At 35.8% G+C, this 21276-nt stretch overlaps 1 protein-coding gene across 1 annotated transcript in view; it reads right to left on the minus strand.

Moving 5' to 3' along the window:
* Window positions 1-21276, minus strand: part of LOC135222605 (protein MON2 homolog) — a 325482-nt gene that overhangs the window by 52836 nt on the left and 251370 nt on the right. The window contains 4 exon segments of the mRNA XM_064260699.1: window positions 9560-9670; window positions 10929-11113; window positions 11315-11499; window positions 12538-12666. Coding sequence (XP_064116769.1) covers window positions 9560-9670; window positions 10929-11113; window positions 11315-11499; window positions 12538-12666 — 610 coding nt within the window.

Genomic DNA, 21276 nt, shown 5'->3' on the forward strand with positions numbered 1-21276 from the left:
CATGGGGGGGGGGGGGGGGTGGTGGAAGAAAGGGTGGGAAGATGACATGTAAAAATAATCTAAAACAAAAGACATTAGTCTCTAATCCATAGCTTTCAAGGTCACTGAGATGACACTCCCGATGTTGTTCAAGTTTAACCTTAAGTTCAGCCCCTGTAGGATGAGGGGGAGGGAAGGTGGTGACATCTAAAAATAACTGAAAACTACAGATATTAGTGTCTAATCCATAGCTTTTGAGGTTGCTGAGATGAATAGTGACACTCCCAATGCCATTTAAGTCCAAGTTCAGCCCCTAATAGGAAGGGGGGGGGGTTAGAAGGGGTAAAAAATAAAATTACAAAAATGATGGATAATAGTGTCTAATCCATAGTTTTTCAGATTGCTGGGATGAACAGACACACTCCTGGTGCCCTTCAAGTCTAAGTTCAGCCCAAATAGGAATAGGGGTGAGAAGTGGTGAAATATAAAATGTAAAAAATGCTGGGCAATGTAACTAAAGCAGCTACCTTAGCAGGAGAGAGAGAGAGAGAGAGAGAGAGAGAGAGAGAGAGAGAGAGAGAGAGAGATTTGTTGGTTGTCACTCAAGAGTCTTCCTGGGCTGCACCAGGTTGGTCAAGTAATATACACACACTCACACACATATCGTGAATATAAAGCATGTAAAGGCAGAAGATTAGTTATGTAGGGAATATATTAGCTAGGAAAATATACTAGTAAAGTTATAGTAGATGAAGGAGAGAGAGAGGTAGAAAAGGAACGCAAACCAGGATGTTTGAAAATTGAGTCATAAAACACAAGAAAGGAATCGAGTGAGACACAACAGAAATTCGATGATGCAAGCAATCTCGGACCTGAACAATGATAACCAGTGGGTGGTAACGATAGCTCACAGCATACACTCTGATTTGTAAAAGGGTGTCATCGGAAGTAGTAGGCGTTCAAGATTAACCAATTATGAAGAATTAAGGTGTTCTCCAGTAGAAAAGAAGGTGGAGTCAGAATTGAAGAACGAGTCCAGAGCTCAGTTGAATCGAAAGAAAAGTTTAGTTAGGAACTCACTTCTGGATGCATAACTTGTGTCGGTTATACTCCGTTTATACACTGTGTCATTTGTGTGTGATTGGACAGTGAATTTGTGTGTTACAATAATAATTAAGAAAGAGAAACGTGGTGTTTAACTTGCCCAGAATCCAAAGGAAACAAATTCACGTCAAAAGCCTCCTGAGAAAGTTAATTAAATGAAAAGAATTAAAAAGAAATTAAATGAGAAATCAGCGAGACATCCAGATCAGATAAGTATTCTATACAATTAAACGTAAGTTCCTAAGGGAGATTCAAACTCAACGCAGTGTAGATGAAAGATATCCCCATATAACAAAACTAAAAGAGAAACAAATGCAAACAAAAACTACAAAAGAAAAAGACTTAATAACACAAGAAAAACTACCACAACATGAACAGCCCCCCTATTAGCGGACTCCAGATTTGCGGACTCCAGACTCACGGGCTCACATATTTGCAGATTTCTCTCTGGAACATATACCTCCATTGTTCACGGAAAATTTACCTATTCGCAGTATTTTTCTGTGAGAAATATTGACAAATTCCTGGGTTTTTGTATCAATGTCCTCATAAAATGTACTTTTTGTGATAAAACTATTTAAAAACAGTATAAACATTTTCAGTGGGTTTTACTTGAGTTTTAACTATCAAAATAAGCATGTACTATAATCTTATTTTTCTTTCCCACTGTTATCCCTACATTAAGGGTTTGGTTACATGATGTGCCTTCTCCACTCCCTTCTAGCAAAGGCATCATCCTCCACAAAACCTTTCCTCTCCATATCTTCCTTCACTTTAGCTCACCATCTAATTCTCTGTCTCCCTCTCAATCTTCTACCTCTAAAAGGTTCCCTCCAAGCCCTCTTCACTCCCTCCTTGTCATCAACACATCCCCATACACTTAAATCATGACTCTCTTATTACCTTTGTAATCTTTAGTAAGCCTGCCCTTTTTATTTCATCATTTTCCAATCTCTTAAGTACCGATATTCCCATAATCCACCTCAGCATTCTCATCTCTGTTCTCTCAAGTTTTAATTCCTATTTTCTTCTTAAGAGCCCATGTTTCTGATCCATACATTAACACTGGCCTTATCACTGTGCTATAGTTCTTGACTGGCATTTTCTTATCACATACAACTCCAGCTAACTCTCTCCACTTCCCCAATGCAGCTTTTATTCTACTATCAACATGCTTAAAGCAGATCCTAAGTATTTGAACTTTTCCACCTGTTTCATAATTGAGCCTTGCATTATTATTCTGCCTCTATCTTCACTACTGCTTACCAAAACCTGTTTTATTCACATTCACCTTTAAGCCACCCCTGTCTAAAGACTCTTGCCACTCTCCAACCCTTCTCTGTAAGTCTTCCTCATTTTCAGCAGTAATCACCAGATCATCAGCGTACAACTACTCCCAAAGCTCTTCATTCCTGATCTCTTCACTTAACACATCCATGACCAGCACAAACAAAAATGGGTTTAATGCTGACCCCTCGTGTAATCCAACACTAACTTCAAAGTTTCCTGTTTCCCCAACTGCAGTTGTTACTTTTGTGCTCGTTCTTTGATATATCATCTCAACCGGCCTCATCAACTTTTCAGGGACTTTCCTCTTCCTCAAACACCAAAACATCACTTCTCTTGGAATTCTATCGTACACTTTCTCCAAGTCTATAAACTCACAACAGAGCTCCCCGTTTCCCTCAGGCCTCTTTTCTTGTGGCTGTCTTACTATGAAGATGGCATCTATCATCCCTCTTTCTCTCATCTCTCCTCCAGTGCTGTCTCTAAAACTTTCAATCCATGCCCTGTTAGTTTAATTCCCCTGTAGTTATTGCAATCCATGACATCTCCCTTCTGCTTGTATATATATACCATTAGACTCTCCTCCCAGACCCATGGCATTCCTTCCTCTTCCCATATGGCCTTTAATAAATCCCTCATCCATTTCTCCCTTCTGTACCTAGTAATTTGATCATTTCAATTTGGAACTCGATGGACCTGGTGCTTACTGCTCTCTTTACTGCTGTATCATGTACTTCATCACTGGTCCCTCTACCCTCTGTACTTCCCCAATCTCCTCTCTCATTTTCAGTATTTAAAAGTTGTTCAAAATACTCTCTCATATAAATATATATATGTATACATGTGTATATATATATGTATATATGTGTATATATATATATATATATATATATATATATATATATATATATATATATATATATATATATATAACAGTAATTGTGGTAATAAAAGGTGTTCATGATGCTGTAAGCATTGATCAGTACCAATAAACTGCTTACCAGCACCAAAAATTGCTTACTGACACCGATAAACTGCCTACCGTCACTGATAAACTGCATGCCTATGCCAACAAACCATGCTATCAACACCGATAAACTGCTTACCAGTATCGAAAATTGCATACCAGGGCTGAAAATTTGGTTAACGATGTTGTCATCCAAAAGTCGTAAAACTGAAACACTGTTAACCAATACCACCGATAAGTGAGGACTGCTTGTACAGCTTGAAGTGGACATAAGAAATATGTCCCATCCTGAACCACCAAACAAAGCTTCAGTGGGAGTGATTGAAGGAAAATCTTGAATCTTCTGTCAGGAGCTGACAAGTCCCATGACTCGCTTCCAGACTCAGGACAGGAGAGAAAAGAGAGTGTGAGGCCCCACCTCTCTTAAACTGGATGCAAGAAAAATTCACTACTTTTCACCCAAATTTTACTGGCCTAAAAAAAAGTGTCCTGAGAGAGAGATACCTCTCGAACAAGGTTTTGCCCAAGGGCTAATAAGACACTTGGCCTAAGATGTTAAGGACAGGTTTATCTCCCAATCAAGAGAATGCTGCTGCTGATGGTAGAAAAAATGAGTTCTAAAGGACTTATCAAGTATGGATAAATCCATCAAGAGGAGTAATTCAAGGTTTTCCAACCAAAGTCTGATTCACAGATGAACAAAAGCCACACAGCACAGTCTCATATGAGATAGTCTCAGCAAGGAAGAACAAGGATCCAATGACTTGCTGAACTGGTACTCAGTCCATCAGAAAACCTCCAGTCATAAAGCAGCACTGGATGCCACTCAACCATTGACCAAGAGGAGTAGTTACGGTCTATTTGAAACATGATGATCATTCAATGAGGAGAAGCAGGTTAAACAGCAGAAAGCACAGATTCCAGAACAATACAGGATAATGGAATACAAGTGCCATTACTGGCCCCCTGGGGAAGGGGACAGGAGAACAGAGTACTGGAAAAGTTTGTTCAACACCAAAACTAGAGAGATTAACCCTAGGAAAAACACCAGTTCAAACTGAAACTTCCTCCACTGAGGGAATAAGAATTACTCCATACCAAAATGACCAAAACCACTAAGCCAGCCAGTTCCCTATTGGCAGACAGCCAAATGATGTAGCAACCATCCAATTGTCCATCTGCAAAGGTCACACTACAAAGTAAGACCAGTTTTCTTTGCTTAGCAAGTTATCACTAAGGTTATGCTGTAACAGTAGCAACTATTTCTGGAAACCTGCAGAGGAGCAACATTTCCTGCATTATGAACCAAAGAAAAACTTCTTTCAGTTTTCTTCTGAAGATTAAAAAAGAAACCCGCAAAATTACTGTGTATAATGTGTTTACTCATAAGTATTTACATTTATTTTACTCAACACTCAAGTACTTTCAGGCCCTATCTGTGGGCCTTTTTCAAGAGATGCGTAGGTTGTCAGCCTGGGTCAAGGTCCAGCAGTCTTCTGGAACTTCTTTTTGTTTAGCCATCATTTATATGATGGCTGTTCTGGTTTCCTTGAGAGTTGCTAATCCCCTCTTGTCGCTCTGATATCCTGAGCTGATGGTCAATGGGATTAATCCTTGTGGTGAGTGGTCACCAACAGTCTGTTGGGCAGAAAACCTAATCTCCAGTTCAGAAGGATCAATCTTAGCTTCTTTTAATATCAAAGCTTGGCTTATGGGATCTTCTGAGGTAAAACCTTTGTTTCCTTCTATTACTTTAATCTCTCTGATGAGTGCTCCTTCTACTACCCTCCTATGACTGATTTTATTGCTTTTGTACATAAGTCTACTGTTTTTAAAATTTATCAGATGGTCATTTTCCCAACAATGCCTAGCTACAGCTCTCCCCTGATAGTTAAGCTGTACTGCCCTTCTGTGTTCTTGGATTCTAGTCCTTATTCCCCTACCTGATTCCCCCACATATTTGTCTCCACATTTGCTGCAACTGATTATGTATACCCCCCTACATCATCTGTATTACTGTCTTCTCCTTCCAATTTATTTTTACATTACTTTGTTTTTTTTACAGTATTATCAGAGGTATACACAAATTTATATTTACTTTCTTTCATTTTTGAAGTGATTTGTTTCATCTCAGGCATAAACAGGAGGGCAACTATCTTCTTGTTTTCTTTATTCCAAGTACTCTCTACATTTGCTCTATAAAAAATCTTAATAGCTTTGTTGAGTGCCCTTTTTCTGAACTATTCTAGGTATGCTAATGCATCAAAGCTTTTATTGATGTAATTTATTTCTTGATCTATCTTACAAGGGTCACACGTTCTCATTGCCCTAAGAAATAACCCTGTTAGAACACCTATTTTTATATCATGACTGTGAAAAGAGAAGAAATGAATATACGAGTTTGTGCGTGTGGGTTTTCTATATGTGCTGAATTCATATCCTGTTTCTTTTCTTTCTATGAATATGTCTTAAAAGGGAAGTTTATTATTGTTACTTTTCTCTATAGTGAATTGGATGTTGTCATCAAACTTATTGAGTTTGCCTAGAAAAGTTTCTATTTCATTTTCATTACCTAGCAGAATGGCCAAAATATCATCCACATATCTCCATATTAGGAACTAGATTGGTTTTGAAATATTCCATAAAGATGTTGGCAAGTACATATAGGCGATAAGGAGGACCCCATAGCTACCCCATATTTCTGTTTGTAAACTTGTCCCTCAAATGTGAGATAAGTATCACTGACACATAATTTAATCAACTCAAGAAAGATGCCTATTTCTATGTTTGGAGGGAAAATACCCTTATTATGTTTAGTCTGAAGAAATTCTAATACTTTATCTAAGGGGACATTGGTGAATAATGCTACAACATCAAAACTAACCATATGTCCCTTTACATTCTTTTTCTTAATTTTATCTATGAAATCTACTGAATGTTTAATATGTGATTCTGAAAATATACCTAAGTATGTTCCTATTTCTCCAGCTGACCATACAGCTAAGTTTTTGTTAGGAGATTTCCTACTAGAAACAATAGGGCGTAGTGGGCAGCCATCTTTGTGTATTTTGGGGCTGCCATATATACATATATGTAAGTTCAGGTAATTTACATGAGAATAATTTATTTCATAGCATGTCCTTCCCATTACCTAGTCTACTGATTATTTTCTTCACATTCTGATTGAAGGTATTCTGAAGCTTTTGGATTGTTGGAGGATTCTCTATTTTAGCATAAGTAGTTTCATCATCTAATAGCCTGTACATTTTAACCCTATATTCTGAACTATTCATGACAACAATGCTACCCCTTTTGTCAGCTTTCATAATTCTAATATATTTGTATCTTTTTAATCCCTTCAGAGCGATACTAAATCTCCTTGGCAAGATATCTACAAGTTTGCTTTCATTACTCCCTATTATCACTCCTCTGAGAAAAGGAGCTAAATCAATGTGTTGATCAACATTGAGATAGTTAATCTTGCTGTTGAATTCTATGTTGATATTGTTTGTAGTCCCTACACAGAAATTTAATCCTAGCACTAGAGCTGCTGTTTCATCCCTAGTCAATAATCTACTTGAGATATTCTTTATATTATCCATATTGCTAAATTTTATCCAAATAGAATTACTGAATAATCTCTCAAACTTATTTTTAATGTTAACCATGTTACGATTTGTATCAAAGTTTACTCTACTGTTGAGCTGCCCAACAACTTGCTTGTACCACTCACTCCTTATGGTCTCTTGAAGTGTGTTTTGTGTACGCCTTACACCAGCAAATGCAGCTTCTTCCTTCTCCCTAAGCTCTTGCAACTGATCCTTGATGTATCCTTCTTGAAAACTGCTAAATGCTTCTCCACTAAATGGTCTTTTTCCAATCCTGTCATAAGTTTTTGGACACACTTAGTTCTTCAAACATTCACTTATAAACCAGATCTTATTTTCCATGGATTTGGCATTGTAAAGTTGTGCTTCATATCTTCTTGCATAATGAACAGCTTGAGTTCCAGCAACATCATACATTTATTGAAATGTACTTCTGTTGTAGTGTTGCTGTGGGTACATGATGAACCAAACAAAAAATTGTATTACAGAGCAAATGTAGAGAGTACATGGAATAAAGAAAACAAGAAGATAGTTGCCATCCCTTTTAAACCTAATTTGAAACAAATCACTTCAAAAATGAAAGAAAGTAAATATAAATTTGTGTATACCTTTGATAATACGTACTGTAAAAAACAAAGAATGTAAAAATAAATTGGAAGGAGAAGACAGTAATACAGATGATGTAGGGGGGGAGTTATACATAATCAATTGCAGCAAATGTGGAGACAAATATGTGGGGGAATCAGGTAGGGGAATAAGGACTAGAATTCAAGAACACAGAAAGGCAGTACAGCTTAACTCTCAGGGGAGAGCTATAGCTAGGCATTGTTGGGAAAATGACCATCCGATAAATTTTAAAAATGGTACGCTTATGTACAAAAGCAATAAAATCAGTCATAGGAGGGTAGTAGAAGGAACACTCATCAGAGAGATTAAAGTAATAGAAGGAACCAAAGGTTTTACCTCAGAAGATCCCATAAGCCAAGCTTTGATATTAAAAGAAGCTAAGATTGATCCTTCTGAACTGGAGATTAGGTTTTATGCCCAACAGACTGTTGGTGACCACTCACTTACCACAAGGGTTACTCCCATTGACCATCAGCTCAGGATATCAGAGCGACAAGAGGGGATTAGCAACTCTCAAGGAAACAGCCATCATATAAATGATGGCACAACAAGAAGTAGTTCCAGAAGATTACTGGGCCTTGACCCAGGCTGACAACCTACACATCTCTTGAAATAGGCCCACAGATAGGGCCTGAAAGTACTTGAGTGTTGAGTAAAATAAAATGTAAATACTTATGAGTAAACACGTTATACACAGTAATTTTGTAGGTTTCTTTTTCAATTTCTGCATTCCCAAAATGTTAACCTACAGATAAGTTGAGCCCTATGGCCAGAATTCCCTCCCATGAGTGCACAATAAAAAAAATCCTGTAGCCTTCTTTTGATACAACTATGTTTGTACATTTCAAAAGAGGAAGAGTTCACAGAACTACCTGAGGGGTCCCTTTTGCCTCAACACTGCATTAGCACTTCTGTTTGTGACTTGTACCAAAGAGACAGGTGGATGAGAGAAGGAATATGACCCTATGCAAGAGAGTTCCTGCGAGACAACCCTGCCAAAGCTGTACCAATAGCTCCTCCCTTGACAGAATTGATGCTAATACATCCAGTAAAATTCTGGAAAAAAACCATAGAATGTAACATGAAGGCTGCAGCAGGAAACATTTTCAAATCAATCAGCTGGAATGCATGAGAAAAGTCACTGATGTGTTGTTTTTCACTTCTTAATCCACTAACATAAGGCAAAGATGGATGGGTGCAATCCAAACTAAGGACAGTTTACAGGGATGTATCCTTCTTCTACTGGGCCACATTAAAAGCTCTGAAAGACATGGCAATCTCATCCAGAGGAAAGTTAAGTTTAGCATCCACTGTCATCACAGTAGGAACACTTGGTAGAGCTATTTCTTCTTGTCTTGGACCTTTCGAAGAAACATCTTCTGTGGCTTCCCCTTCTGCAACAGCTCCATTTCTGAGAGCTTTATCACAACATCTAATTCTGTTTTCTAACATTCAGAGGCTATCCGGTGATACTTGAAAAAGGGAGGTATTGTGAGAGTGACTGCAAACATGATTTAAAGAACAAATAAGAGATCCATGTATAAACTTCATCAAGGAATTGGAAAATGTGCTGGCTCTTGGAGTGCAAATTGCCCAATGTTTTCAGTCCTCAATTCCAGTTTAACCTACTTCTTCAGGTACAAAGTTCTCTTCCTACCTTTGTTGATGAATAATAAGTTTAATGCTTTGCATACAGAACAAAAGTATTATGAGCTAATTCAGTGGAAACTTGGGGTAAGGGTTCCTCTTGTGGGTAAGGTATTATCTTACACTCATCTGCTCTTACACTTGTTCTAATTATGATTCAGAAATTCTTATTTTTCTAGACTAGCAATAATGGAACTTATAAAATCATCAGTTTGTATAAGTAAATCATACAATATTGAAAATATTTCTAATATTTCTTCCTCAAAATGTAGTCCATTCACTTTTCAACAGACGACCAATACATTTTTCTCAAAATTAAAAGTTTAATAGGATCTCGTACCTGAGTTATCAAGTTTTACATCAAAATCTGTTGGAGTTAGGAGAGAGAACTGTAAAAGTGTTTCAAAGCAAGTTTTGGCAAATTCTTCCCTCAGCTTGAAGCCATCACATTCTGGAATAAATGTAATAATACTGTAAGGCACTATAAATACATATAAAACAAATGTCATAGAGCAAAGACAAAACGAACTTCCTAGAATAATAATGTTAGAATAACAAAGCAATATTAAAATTAAGAAAGTCTTACTGAAAAAGATAACAAACAATATCTCATTGAATAACAGTACTCTGTACTCTACACATTTTACTTACTAATTGATTAGATGCATATAACACTAAAATAGTAAGAATTATGGTGGATACAATCATGTCATTTTTGCCAACAATTAAGTACATTTGGTAGTTGTATGATCTGGGACTTTTTTTAATCGACTGCCATTAGATCTTGAGTGGCTATGAGGGTGGCACCACACATCATTTCTGTTTTTGGATTTTTTCCGATATCAGAACTGAAACTGGCTCCATAAATATACAAGCACAATCTATTTCCAACAAATACATTCCATGACACTCAAAAATATACCGCATATAAAAAAACTGTAATTTGAGTATACTTGTGTATTATTCAATCATTAAAATTTCATCCAAAAACATGATTTCACCATATACATTGTGTACAATGCAGATGTATTTTAGTAGATTTACACTAGGCATGCTTTCTATGCCTGATACTACTGATAATGCATATTATATCTGAGTTTTATTTTAACTAATAAATAGGCTTAGATACAAAAGCTCATTAGGTTAAATGCAAATCCACATACATTAGATCAGGCTTACCAACCTTGTGACTTGTATAAGAATTGATTACAATTTCTTATAATTAACAACCACTTACTACTGTGCAAGAAATTGCCATAAACAACAGCAAGTACTGACACAAACAACTGAATCAAGAAACAGCTGTTTGCCAATGTCAATTACTGTAACTAACACACATTTATTAAGGGTTGCATTACGGTTGTTGACTAGTTAAACATTTGTTAATGGAAAGTGTTATGAAAGTACATATAAATGCCACTAAATTTATGGTTGTTGCGGTGGCTGAAGAAATAAACAATGTGCAGGCCACGAAATATTTTGGAAGAGGTAAAAAACGAATCTCCGAAATACATTTCACTTAGCAACTATTAGCCCTGAAGATGTCAGTAAAACACATACAGCTGATGATTTTAAGAATGTAAACATAACCAGGATAAAGTGTACAGAATATATAGATATCTGAAACATCCTTCTCCTAAATATAAAAGGATGTATAATACCTTGACAAATTATTACAAAACTCATGAAAAGTTAAAATTAGTACACACCAGAGTCAGTGCCTGATGCAGACTCTATTGATCCTTTGTTGAGAAGCACCATAATTGACACTATGAAATCACTGGGTGTAGAAGATGCATATGGTAATATCTCTTCTCGTATGAGTTCAACAACTTGGCAGTCTATACTTTCATCTCTTTCGGCATCTTCACTACTCTGATTTGCAGGTGGAGGGCTGGAAGCAGAAATACAATATATATAATCAGATAATCTTCAACCACAAGTACACTATACTATACGTATTTTCAAACTATAAGTACTGTTGAGCAAAAAAAAAAAATCTGTTTAAGTATCACATTTCTCTTGATAAATGTAGGTTTATTATATAATAAAATTAATAAGAAAGGATATGTACTGCAACCAAATCATTACTTGCCTATTTGAAAATAGAAAGCTATCTAATGCTGTCCCTAGGACTGGCCACATTTCTCGGAAATGAGTAGGGTGTTCTCTTGCTAACTGTAAGCCTTCTTGTAGAACAGTCAACAATGTAGTAATGGCTAACTTCCAGGTAGTCTGAGCAGGGCATCTGTACTTCATACGGAGTGGGACTATCAAACCCTAAGGTGGAAATTTATTCATTCAGTGAAGTAATAAAAACAAATACTTTTAAAATAATTGTTAAGATTCACAGACCTAAATATAGTCAGAGAAGCAAAGATCATGTTTTGATCTTCTACTGAGTCTTGTGAGACTTTCCCAACTGCATAACAGCTCTTACTTCCAGATAACTAGTCTAGTGCACCTGATTAATAAAAGGATTAGCGAGTCTCAAAACCTTCTTTTACGTACAATATTTAGGGTCATGGTAACTGACTGGTATCACCAACAACTGTCCTCTGTGGTGGTTTAAAATTAAGTCTTGCTTAGAGCTTGATAAATTTTAACTTTGCCTGGCTCCCCATACACCTTTTAGGTAGAGAGAAGACTTGGGTACCATTCATGTGTGTCTATATCAGTCTTTAGGGCACTGCCAATAGTGCAATGAAAGGTCCTTTGTCTCTGCTGCTTGCTGGTGACCTTTACATTTTTTTCTATAACTATTTTCTCAAGAGCACACACTAAATTGTATCAACATATTTTCATAGTGGAAGCTGAAAAGCCAATCATCTCTTTTTCAGCGCTAATTTAAATATCTGTTGTGAAGACAGTTATAGGTCCAATATATAAGGCCTTCAAGTATACATCTGACTTTTCTGAGAGATTTGCAAAATAGGTTGACTCAATGAACATCTCAAAGCAGAGGAAACTTGGACATTGTAAGGACCAGCCAACTATTTTTCTATCCACTCAACCATTTTCTATCCAATCAACCCTCAAGAATATTATCCTTCAGATATGAGTCTAAACATGACCAGGTTTCAACTCATGATAATAGTAGTTGATGTATGTATGTATGTATACAGTATAGTTAACTAAAATAAGTTTTTGAATCTCAAAATGCAATCTAGCTGTCTAATTGAACCAATTTCAAATTATAATTAAAATACATAAATTACTGTAGACATTTCATGTTTATGATACGTAATCAAATATCTTAAATATTTTTAGCATAATACACACTTCAAATTAAGAATAGAGGAATTCTAATTAACAAACCTGAATGATATTTTTCAAGACTTGAGCTTCTATAACTTCCTGCCAAGACGATGTTGTCTGGTAGAGAGAGACAACCATTGACAATGATTTCTCTGCAAATGGTACGAAGTTCATAGTCACCCAGTCAGTCTGGAATAATAGGGATAGATAAGATTTTTATCTACTATAATAAAATTGAATTTAGGTTTTCATAACACAACATTTTTTCATCCAAGGTCAGCAATCATGTAAAGCCCTCACTCATGGCCCCAAAAAATACAGGCAGTCCCCGGTTATCAGCAGACTCAGTTAATGGCAATCAGGTTTTATAGGAGTTGCCTAGCGCCATAAAATCGGCGAAATGTAGCGCCATAACGGGCCAAGATCCAGTTATCGGTGCCATAAGGTAAAGATAACAGAGTTATGGCGTCATAACATACCTAACAGGGGCGCCATTAACCGAAACTAGTCGTAAATTGCCGTTTCGGTTAATGGCAGTTTTAGCTTATCAGCAACCCCCTTGTGAGCGGAACCCTTACCGATAACCAGGGACTGCCTGTAGGTAGATGGGATTGTCATGAAACAAATGAACTACAGTATGTTCCCTGTAATTGTGGGGGTTACGGACCACAACCACCCACATTAAGTTGATATCCCCCTTCTAAAAATGCTTATAAGTGGCTATTTGAATAGTACAGGCACCAAAGACCTACCTCTAAAAATGCTTATAACTACTTATTTTAATGATTCAAACACCAAATATACCTATCATTCTAAAACCACTTAAATATAATTTCAAAGTCATCCTTACAACACTACCCTTAAAAATATATGGCTTACAACTACGTATGAAAACTAAACTAAAATCCTCCCTACATTCAAACACACCCATTTTCTCTCATACTGTATTGAAGCTGTCCCATTTTCTTTTTCACATGGGAGAATCATTGGCAATTCACAAGTAGAGTTAAATACTTTACAGTACTTAAATACATTTAAATATGCATTGAAAAAAATACCAAATTATAAATACAATCAAGTGATAAAATAATTGCTTGTGTATGTACATTACAATATTTTACTAACTTTTCAAATATCATTATTAATATTAATGTAAACACATTAATATGTTATTTCATTTACAGAACTTCATTTATAATGTATTATTATGATTGAGGCCCACTACCACCGAAAGAATTAGGAAAAAAAATTTTTATTTGTTAAAAGCAATGAATGTATTAATGAAATTATTATTTTTAATTTTGTACATAAAACCTTATGATAAGTAATTCATATTTCATTATGAGAGAGAGAGAGAGAGAGAGAGAGAGAGAGAGAGAGAGAGAGAGAGAGAGAGAGAGAGAGAGAGAGAGAGAGAGAGAGACTGGTGTTTACTACAAATGAAGTCTCAGCACTGCAGCTGGGGATGAGACTTGACAGACAGGCGATGAGAGCATACAGCAACCTTATGTTGCTTACATATGAAATTGAGATTTTAAATATTTTATGGTGATAAGAGATGAAACATTAACAGTTATAAAATATTCTCTTGTGTACTGTTATTATGTGTGATAATTGTAGACTGAACTAATAAATTTGTAATGAACCACAGTTCAGTACATCAGAGAAAGAAAAAAATATGGCAACACCAAGAGTAAGAACAATTACAATGTTGAGACTAAATTTTTTTATACATATTACAATAATAGTAGATCAATATTACATGGTTTATTCTGTAAGTGAAATAGTATTTTATCGATATTTTTCTGCTTTTTCATTAAGAGATATGTATACTGTGAGAGAGAGAGAGAGAGAGAGAGAGAGAGAGAGAGAGAGAGTTACAAGGATTAGGATGCCTCAAAGACTTGTTAGTCCATCAGAGGAGACATTGTGTGCTCACTCATCTCTAGGAGCAGGTTTTACTGTTCATTCACAGTGTCCTAATGATTTTTTATAGTTTCCTTTCAAACTCTTCCACACTTGCTGTTTACAACTTCTGGTGGCTGTTTACTCCACGTGTCATATATATCTTGTATGTGAAAAAGTTCCTGTAATGTAATGTGTTGTACCTCTCCAGCTCTAGTTTCCAATCATTATTTCTTGACTGGTTTTCATTTAACGTAAATAGGTTACTGTCTACTTTTGTTATGCCTTTCAGTATTATCAATGTTTCTATTAGTTGTTCTCACAATTGTCATGTTTCTAAGCCATACATGTTCAGACTCTCTAGTTGTCTTTGGTAACCTATTTGCCTGATGGATAGAATTAACTTTGTGGCTCTTGCTTGTACCCCTTCTAATCTATTTACGTCCTTTCTTAGTGTTGGTGACTAAATCTGTACTGCATATTCAAGATGTGGTCTAACTATTGATGTGTAGAGCTGCAGCTCCGTTTCCTTGCTTCTGCATTCTAACTGCCTCTTTATGTATCCCACTAGTTTCTGTGCCTTCTTTTCAGCTTTTATGCACTGTTTTGTGGATGGTGTGATTTTAATTTTGCATTTTATTGATATTTTGCTATTTATATTAATATTACTATTCTATTCTAAAGCATTAAGTCATGCAATGAATTTTAAATACAAAAGTTACAGGCACTAAAAAACAATTCATGTCATTTCCTATCAGTTAAAGAGAGCTACTGTGGCTGAATACTGCCTCCCATTGGTGTTCATCTTAACACGTAGTGGCGTGGCGGTAGAACCAAGGGTTGCCTTCTACTTAGGGGGAACTTTGCAGCAAGGGAAATGTTCCTATAGCCAGCAAAGAATGATAGGTGCCCGCCCTTGCCCTGGGTGCAGCACCAAAATAAAGAAACAACCAGAAAACACTGACACCTACAATGAAATAAAATCATGACCCATCCACAAATTGTCGAGGGTGCTCCAGGTACACTGTACCCCTGGCTCTCCAAACTCAGGTGAGGAGATAATAAGAGAACATCCTGTGCTTCCTTCTGTGATGTCATGCCAGTCACTAAAAATGGTCTCAGGGTATTGGAAAATATTTACACTTTTTAAGCTTACATAAAAAATATACAGTACAGTCCCCAATTATGCGAGAATTTGGTTGATCCATGGCCTCACAGAACTGGGAAATTGCAGATTTCGATACACATACCTTATGGGAATAATTCCATTAGGGCCAAGGAAAAAAGCAACTTACCCAGTCAAACTCTTTTTATACTACCCATTTTCAATACATTCTATGTACTATAGTGTAAATTTTTCTATTGTTCTTATGGATAAATAAAAACATTAAAAAGATTTTAATAACTTGAAAAAGTTTAAAATTACACCCAGGATGGTGAAAACTCCCACTCATAAACACTGCCACCATTGGGTGTAAGTGTACTGTACGATACAGTCACTTCCTTTAATAAACCTTTTGGATGGAATTTCCTCTACCTATCCTCTGCCAAAAAACCTTCAAACTCCTCTATCTCATCCTTCGTGAAGTTTTCTTCGCTGAAGGAAGGTTTCGTGAACCATTTGAGGTTTCATTAGGCCTAACAAACTTGGTTATGAGCATCCGTCTCAGTTTCTTTGTCCGTCACGTTCACTATGTAATCGTTTTCATCTAAATTTATTCTACGATAAAAAGAGCCGATGAAAATTCAAAATTTGATATGAAAACACATCTGCTTCTCTGTTAATCACTTTTACTAATCATTTCATCAAAATCTATTTCAACAATAGAAAAAAATAAATGATCAAATGCCAAAAGTTAGTCAAAACAAGTTAACTTAGACAAAATAATTCTTACTTCATGTTCAGCAACGACGGATTTGAAGTTGTCGACTGCTGCCAAAATGAAATTTACTCTTTCCTTTGTCTTTAACTTAAGGACAAGCTTTTTAGTTTTGAGAAAATAGGTCTTCCTCTTTGACTTCTAGGCAGATGCATACATGATGATGATGATCAGAATACACTTGCAGATCTGAATAATACGTATGGCGATGATGAGGATCCCGATCATTCATACACACTGCACTATGACATCACAAATGCGTGAGGTGGAGCCTTCTGTCTTAGCTAATGGCTGAAGAGAAGCCTTCAGAATACACTTCGCAGATCTAAATAATACCTATGGCGATCATGATGATACCAATCATTCAGAATAAACTACGCAGATCTGAATAATACGTACGGCGATGATGATGATCCCAATTATTCATACACATTGCACTATGACATCACAAACGTGTGAAGCACATTGAAAAGACACTAGATTTGATATGTTTGCGGTACATGACTCAGACTTTGAACGGCTTTGCAAATACAGAAAATCTATTGAGAACTAGCGACTGCATAAAAGGGGAATCGCACAATCTGATGACGCATATTTCGGGACCGGACTGTACAGTCAACCCCCCAGTATTCACGGCCTCACGATTCGCAGACTCCCTATTCGAGGATTTTTCTATGGACCCTATATATCCATTACTCGCGGAAAATTCACCTATTTGTGGTATATTTCATTGAGAAATATTCATAAATTTCTGTTCTTTCATATAATTTTCATGACTAAGTGCACTTTTTGTGGTAAAACTATTTAAAAAAACTGATGTATAAGCATTTTTAGATTTTCTTTTTTTTAACTATCAAAATAGGAAGTTCTAAGCAATTTTATAGGGTTTTAAGTATTCACAGATTTTAGCTATTCACAGGGGGATGGGGGGGTGGTCTGGTACCCATACCCAATGAATATGGTGGTCTACTGTAACTGAATCTGGTAACCGATTACTCTACCAGCTAATTGACTCGAGTAGCTTGTGCTCCAGGTGAGCTGGAGGCTAGGAGCGGAGATGTGAACGTTCACAACTGCGTGACACCAGGAAAATTCCTCCGTAAGCCAAGGCCATGCAAGCTTCTCTGTTATGTTCCAAAGTACTGCCGAAGTAAAAACCCTGTAGTTAATACAGGTAGTGTTCAAGTTAAGATAATTTGTCTTGTGAAAATCCGATTTTACGATGAGGTTACCAAGTAATAACAATATATTTTGAAAATATTTCTAAATTTCACTCACAACGATTGAAGGAGGTAGGTAGCGAGAGAGACCAAATTACAATAGCCTAACTTTATCCCATCGTCTGGTTAATTAAGTTCAAAAAAGTAAAAGAGAATGATAAAAGTATTAATCTAAAGTTACAAATGCATGTGCTTCTCACTTAACAACACATTTGTTTTACAACAACTCTGAGTTGCGACGGCTTTACGACCAGTCTGATACAGGTATTCTATTTACGATGGGGCTGGGTTCCAAAAACCCCATCATTTGTCATACGCCACTTCTTCACAATAGCGGGAACATTTGCAAAACCTCCAAAAACACTGAAAAACCCTGCAAAAGTGTTTATGTTTAATTTATGTAAATTTTTAAGTTTTAAAGCCTTTCTGCATAAAATCTTTATTAAAAATGTATTATCTTTATTTTTGTACATGCATAAATATGATACAAAGGTAATTACAGCACTTACAGTTAGTGCATATACGTTCTTTTACAAGATGCAATACCCATTCACAAAGTTACTGCACTTTTCAAAGATGATATCCCTTCAGATACTTTGTTCAATTTCTGAAGTACATATTAGTATACTAAATTAAGTTTTTATCCTTTTAAGTGTAAAATCAGTATGGAGATTCTGTCTATGCTATTTATATTTTTGAAAAATATATACAAAGGCAGTACATAATTCACAGTATTTGTCACTATATAAGACCTTCATGAAAGGTAAAGCATATCAGAGACATAACAGAGTTGTCGTTCTATGAAAATTACTATATTAACCTTGGAGAAAAGTACTGGTACAACCTGTATGTACTGTTACGCAATTACAGCACTACAGTTAATGTACTTTCAGAAGATGTGATCCCATTCGCACTTTTTAAAGATGATATTTCTCTCTCTCTCTCTCTCTCTCTCTCTCTCTCTCTCTCTCTCTCTCTCTCTCTCTCTCTCTCTCCCCGCAAAGAAAACTTCTTTTACTCCGAGGGAAAAAGAAAATGGCATCCCGTGAATTAGGGATAACTTTCGAAAATGGTTACATATGTACATAGTAGTTACTGTAACTATTTTTATGCCGACCAGTTATTTCTTTTTTAAGGGTAATATATTGAACTAACTTTTAAATCAGATTACAGTAACTTTTTAATTTCATTTAAAAGTTAGCTTAATACTTAGGGAGCATGATTAGGGTCACATTTAGTGTTCAAACTCTACAAGTGAGCATTTATTAGCATTTTTAGAGACCGTGTCAAAACTTACGCGAAACTTCCTCTTATGTGAGAGGGTCTTATTGTACTTTATATATATATACGGTAATTATGAATTTCAGTTAATTCACTAGGTTCAATGCAGACTGGCTTATGATAATTCAGTACAAAGAGAAACTGAATAATACCAACCAGATTTAGCCTAGCGCATACTATGGTATGTTGAATACACGTATACACACGAATACAGTAGGCTAGCATATAGTATACTCTATACTACATATAAGGTATAGTACCAGTTATTAATTTAAGCTAATTCTGGAGGTTCAATGCATTCTGACTATGATAATTCAGTACAAAAAGAAATTGGATACGAAAAGAGAATCAGATTCAGTCCAACATCAGCACAATTGAACGATGTCAGGCAGCTGATGACTACGTATAATTATAAAATACATATTTAACGAATATGCATCTTTTTAAAGTTATACATTACTTCACTGTATCCAATAACATTCTACGTTTTCTCATATTATTGTTATAAAATATACAGTGGACCCCCGTATTCGCATCCTCCAGATTCGTGGACTCACACATTCATGGATTTCTCTCTGGAACATTTCCCCACATTATTCACGGAAAACTCGCCTATTTGCGGTCTTTTACTATGAGAAATATCCACAAATGCCTGTTTTATTTTTTTTCATAAAATGCACTTTTTGTGAGAAAACTATTAAAAAAACCAGGTATATAAATTTTTAGTTGGTTTTTCTTGAGTTTTAACTAACAAAATAGGAGGTTTTATGCATTTTTATAGGGGGTTCCAACTATTCGCGGGTTTTAACTATTCATGGGGGGGTCTGGTATGCATCCCCCTCAAATACAGGGGGACCACTGTGCTAACATAGCGGTCAGTGTTTTGGTTTGGAAATCAGCTGATGTTGAATATGAGTTTATTTTGCCATATTTAACTCAATTCTGAGCAAAATTTCTAGCTTCTAGTAAACATAAACGAATATCTAGATACTGTACTTTACTTATATGAGATACAGTAATTTTTTATTATATAAAAAGTGTTTTTTAAGTCGAAATATGACGTGAATACATCTCATTATGAACGAAATTATTTTTTTTGTTAACAGATTGCTTTGGGAGTATGTTTAGTGTAAAAAAAATTATGTGATTCCGTTCGCTATTTTCACAATACGAGCTTTGCTTTATTTATCTTTTATTGGCGTGAAAGCAACAGTAAAATGTCTTTCATGTCCAATAGTTTTGATAAAATAATTTTCTCAATTTTATCTACGGTTGTATTTGATGGCATAAGTTTATGGGAGTTTTATACTTGTTGCCAACACACGATAACAGTCATTAGCAGCTTGAACAGTTTTCTCACCTTCAGCTAGAACTTGCTGTTTAAATTTAACAGTATATTTCCTTGCTGATCTTTTTTTTATAGCGAATATCAAGCACCATTGACTTGGAAAGAATCGGGCAGGAAAGAGGTGCCAGTACTTCTTAGCCCATAAATTCACTAATGGCAACTTTTACACTGGCTAAAATCAAGACTCGGCAGCTCATGCAAGCTTAATAGTGATTTTGACTTCGAGGGGGAATGTACTGCTTCTCGGTCTCATATGACATCTTTTTATAAATTGCTCATAGATATACCAAAGGGGTGCTGTTTATTTTAGTTCTTGGCTTTTACGATAGTATGTCAGTTGTGTAATTTTGCAAGAAAAGTGCAAAGAAATATTAGAAAAACATACAAATAAAACAAAGTTACTAAATCTTTGTTCTCGGTAAATTTAAACAAATATTTTTCAACAAATATGCTAAGAATTTATTACTAATTCTATTTCTTATTTGTTTTGATATTGTGTGAGCTGTAATTATAATTTTACAAAATAAAATAAAACTATCTATTAGAAAAAACATAGATAAATTGGTAAAATTTATGAATGTCTAGTAAAAGAGGACCCAAGGAGTTGCAAATAGTCATTTTCAACTTCTCCTGGAAGGTAGGGAAAATTTTTTAGAATATTTTTTCTTTCACCATTTGCATATCTTCCTCTTTCCATTGTTTTTTTTTTCCGTAAATTGAACGACCTCAAAGTTTACCCAGCCTGAGGAGCTACATATTAATTTTCTACCCGTCCACTAAGGGTTAAAGGATCCTCATTCTTGGCCAGCAATGATGGGCCAGGGGACAATAAAAATGGATGATTTTATTAATCATCAGCTGTTGGCACGATGTATCGTCCCTGTCTACGAGAGCCCAGTTCATTAATAGGAACTCCTGATGCTAGTACAATCAAGAAGATCACCTTTTGTAGAATGTGAGTTGTGGTTGTATTGGGTTCACTGAACTGAGGGGGTAATAGAAGCCTAAAAGCCTTGTTCAGGGATCAAGTAATTGGGAACCTTTCAGGAGAGGGTCTTTGTAGTGCAGAAGACTGCAGGAGGGAAGTGACAACTAATATACATACTAGAGTTAATCCCGAATCCATAAAGCAAAGGTACCGTTAATATTGCCTAATAAGCCATGA

The sequence above is a fragment of the Macrobrachium nipponense genome, chromosome 8 (genome assembly GCF_015104395.2).
Source record: "Macrobrachium nipponense isolate FS-2020 chromosome 8, ASM1510439v2, whole genome shotgun sequence".
Classification (NCBI taxonomy): domain Eukaryota; kingdom Metazoa; phylum Arthropoda; class Malacostraca; order Decapoda; family Palaemonidae; genus Macrobrachium; species Macrobrachium nipponense.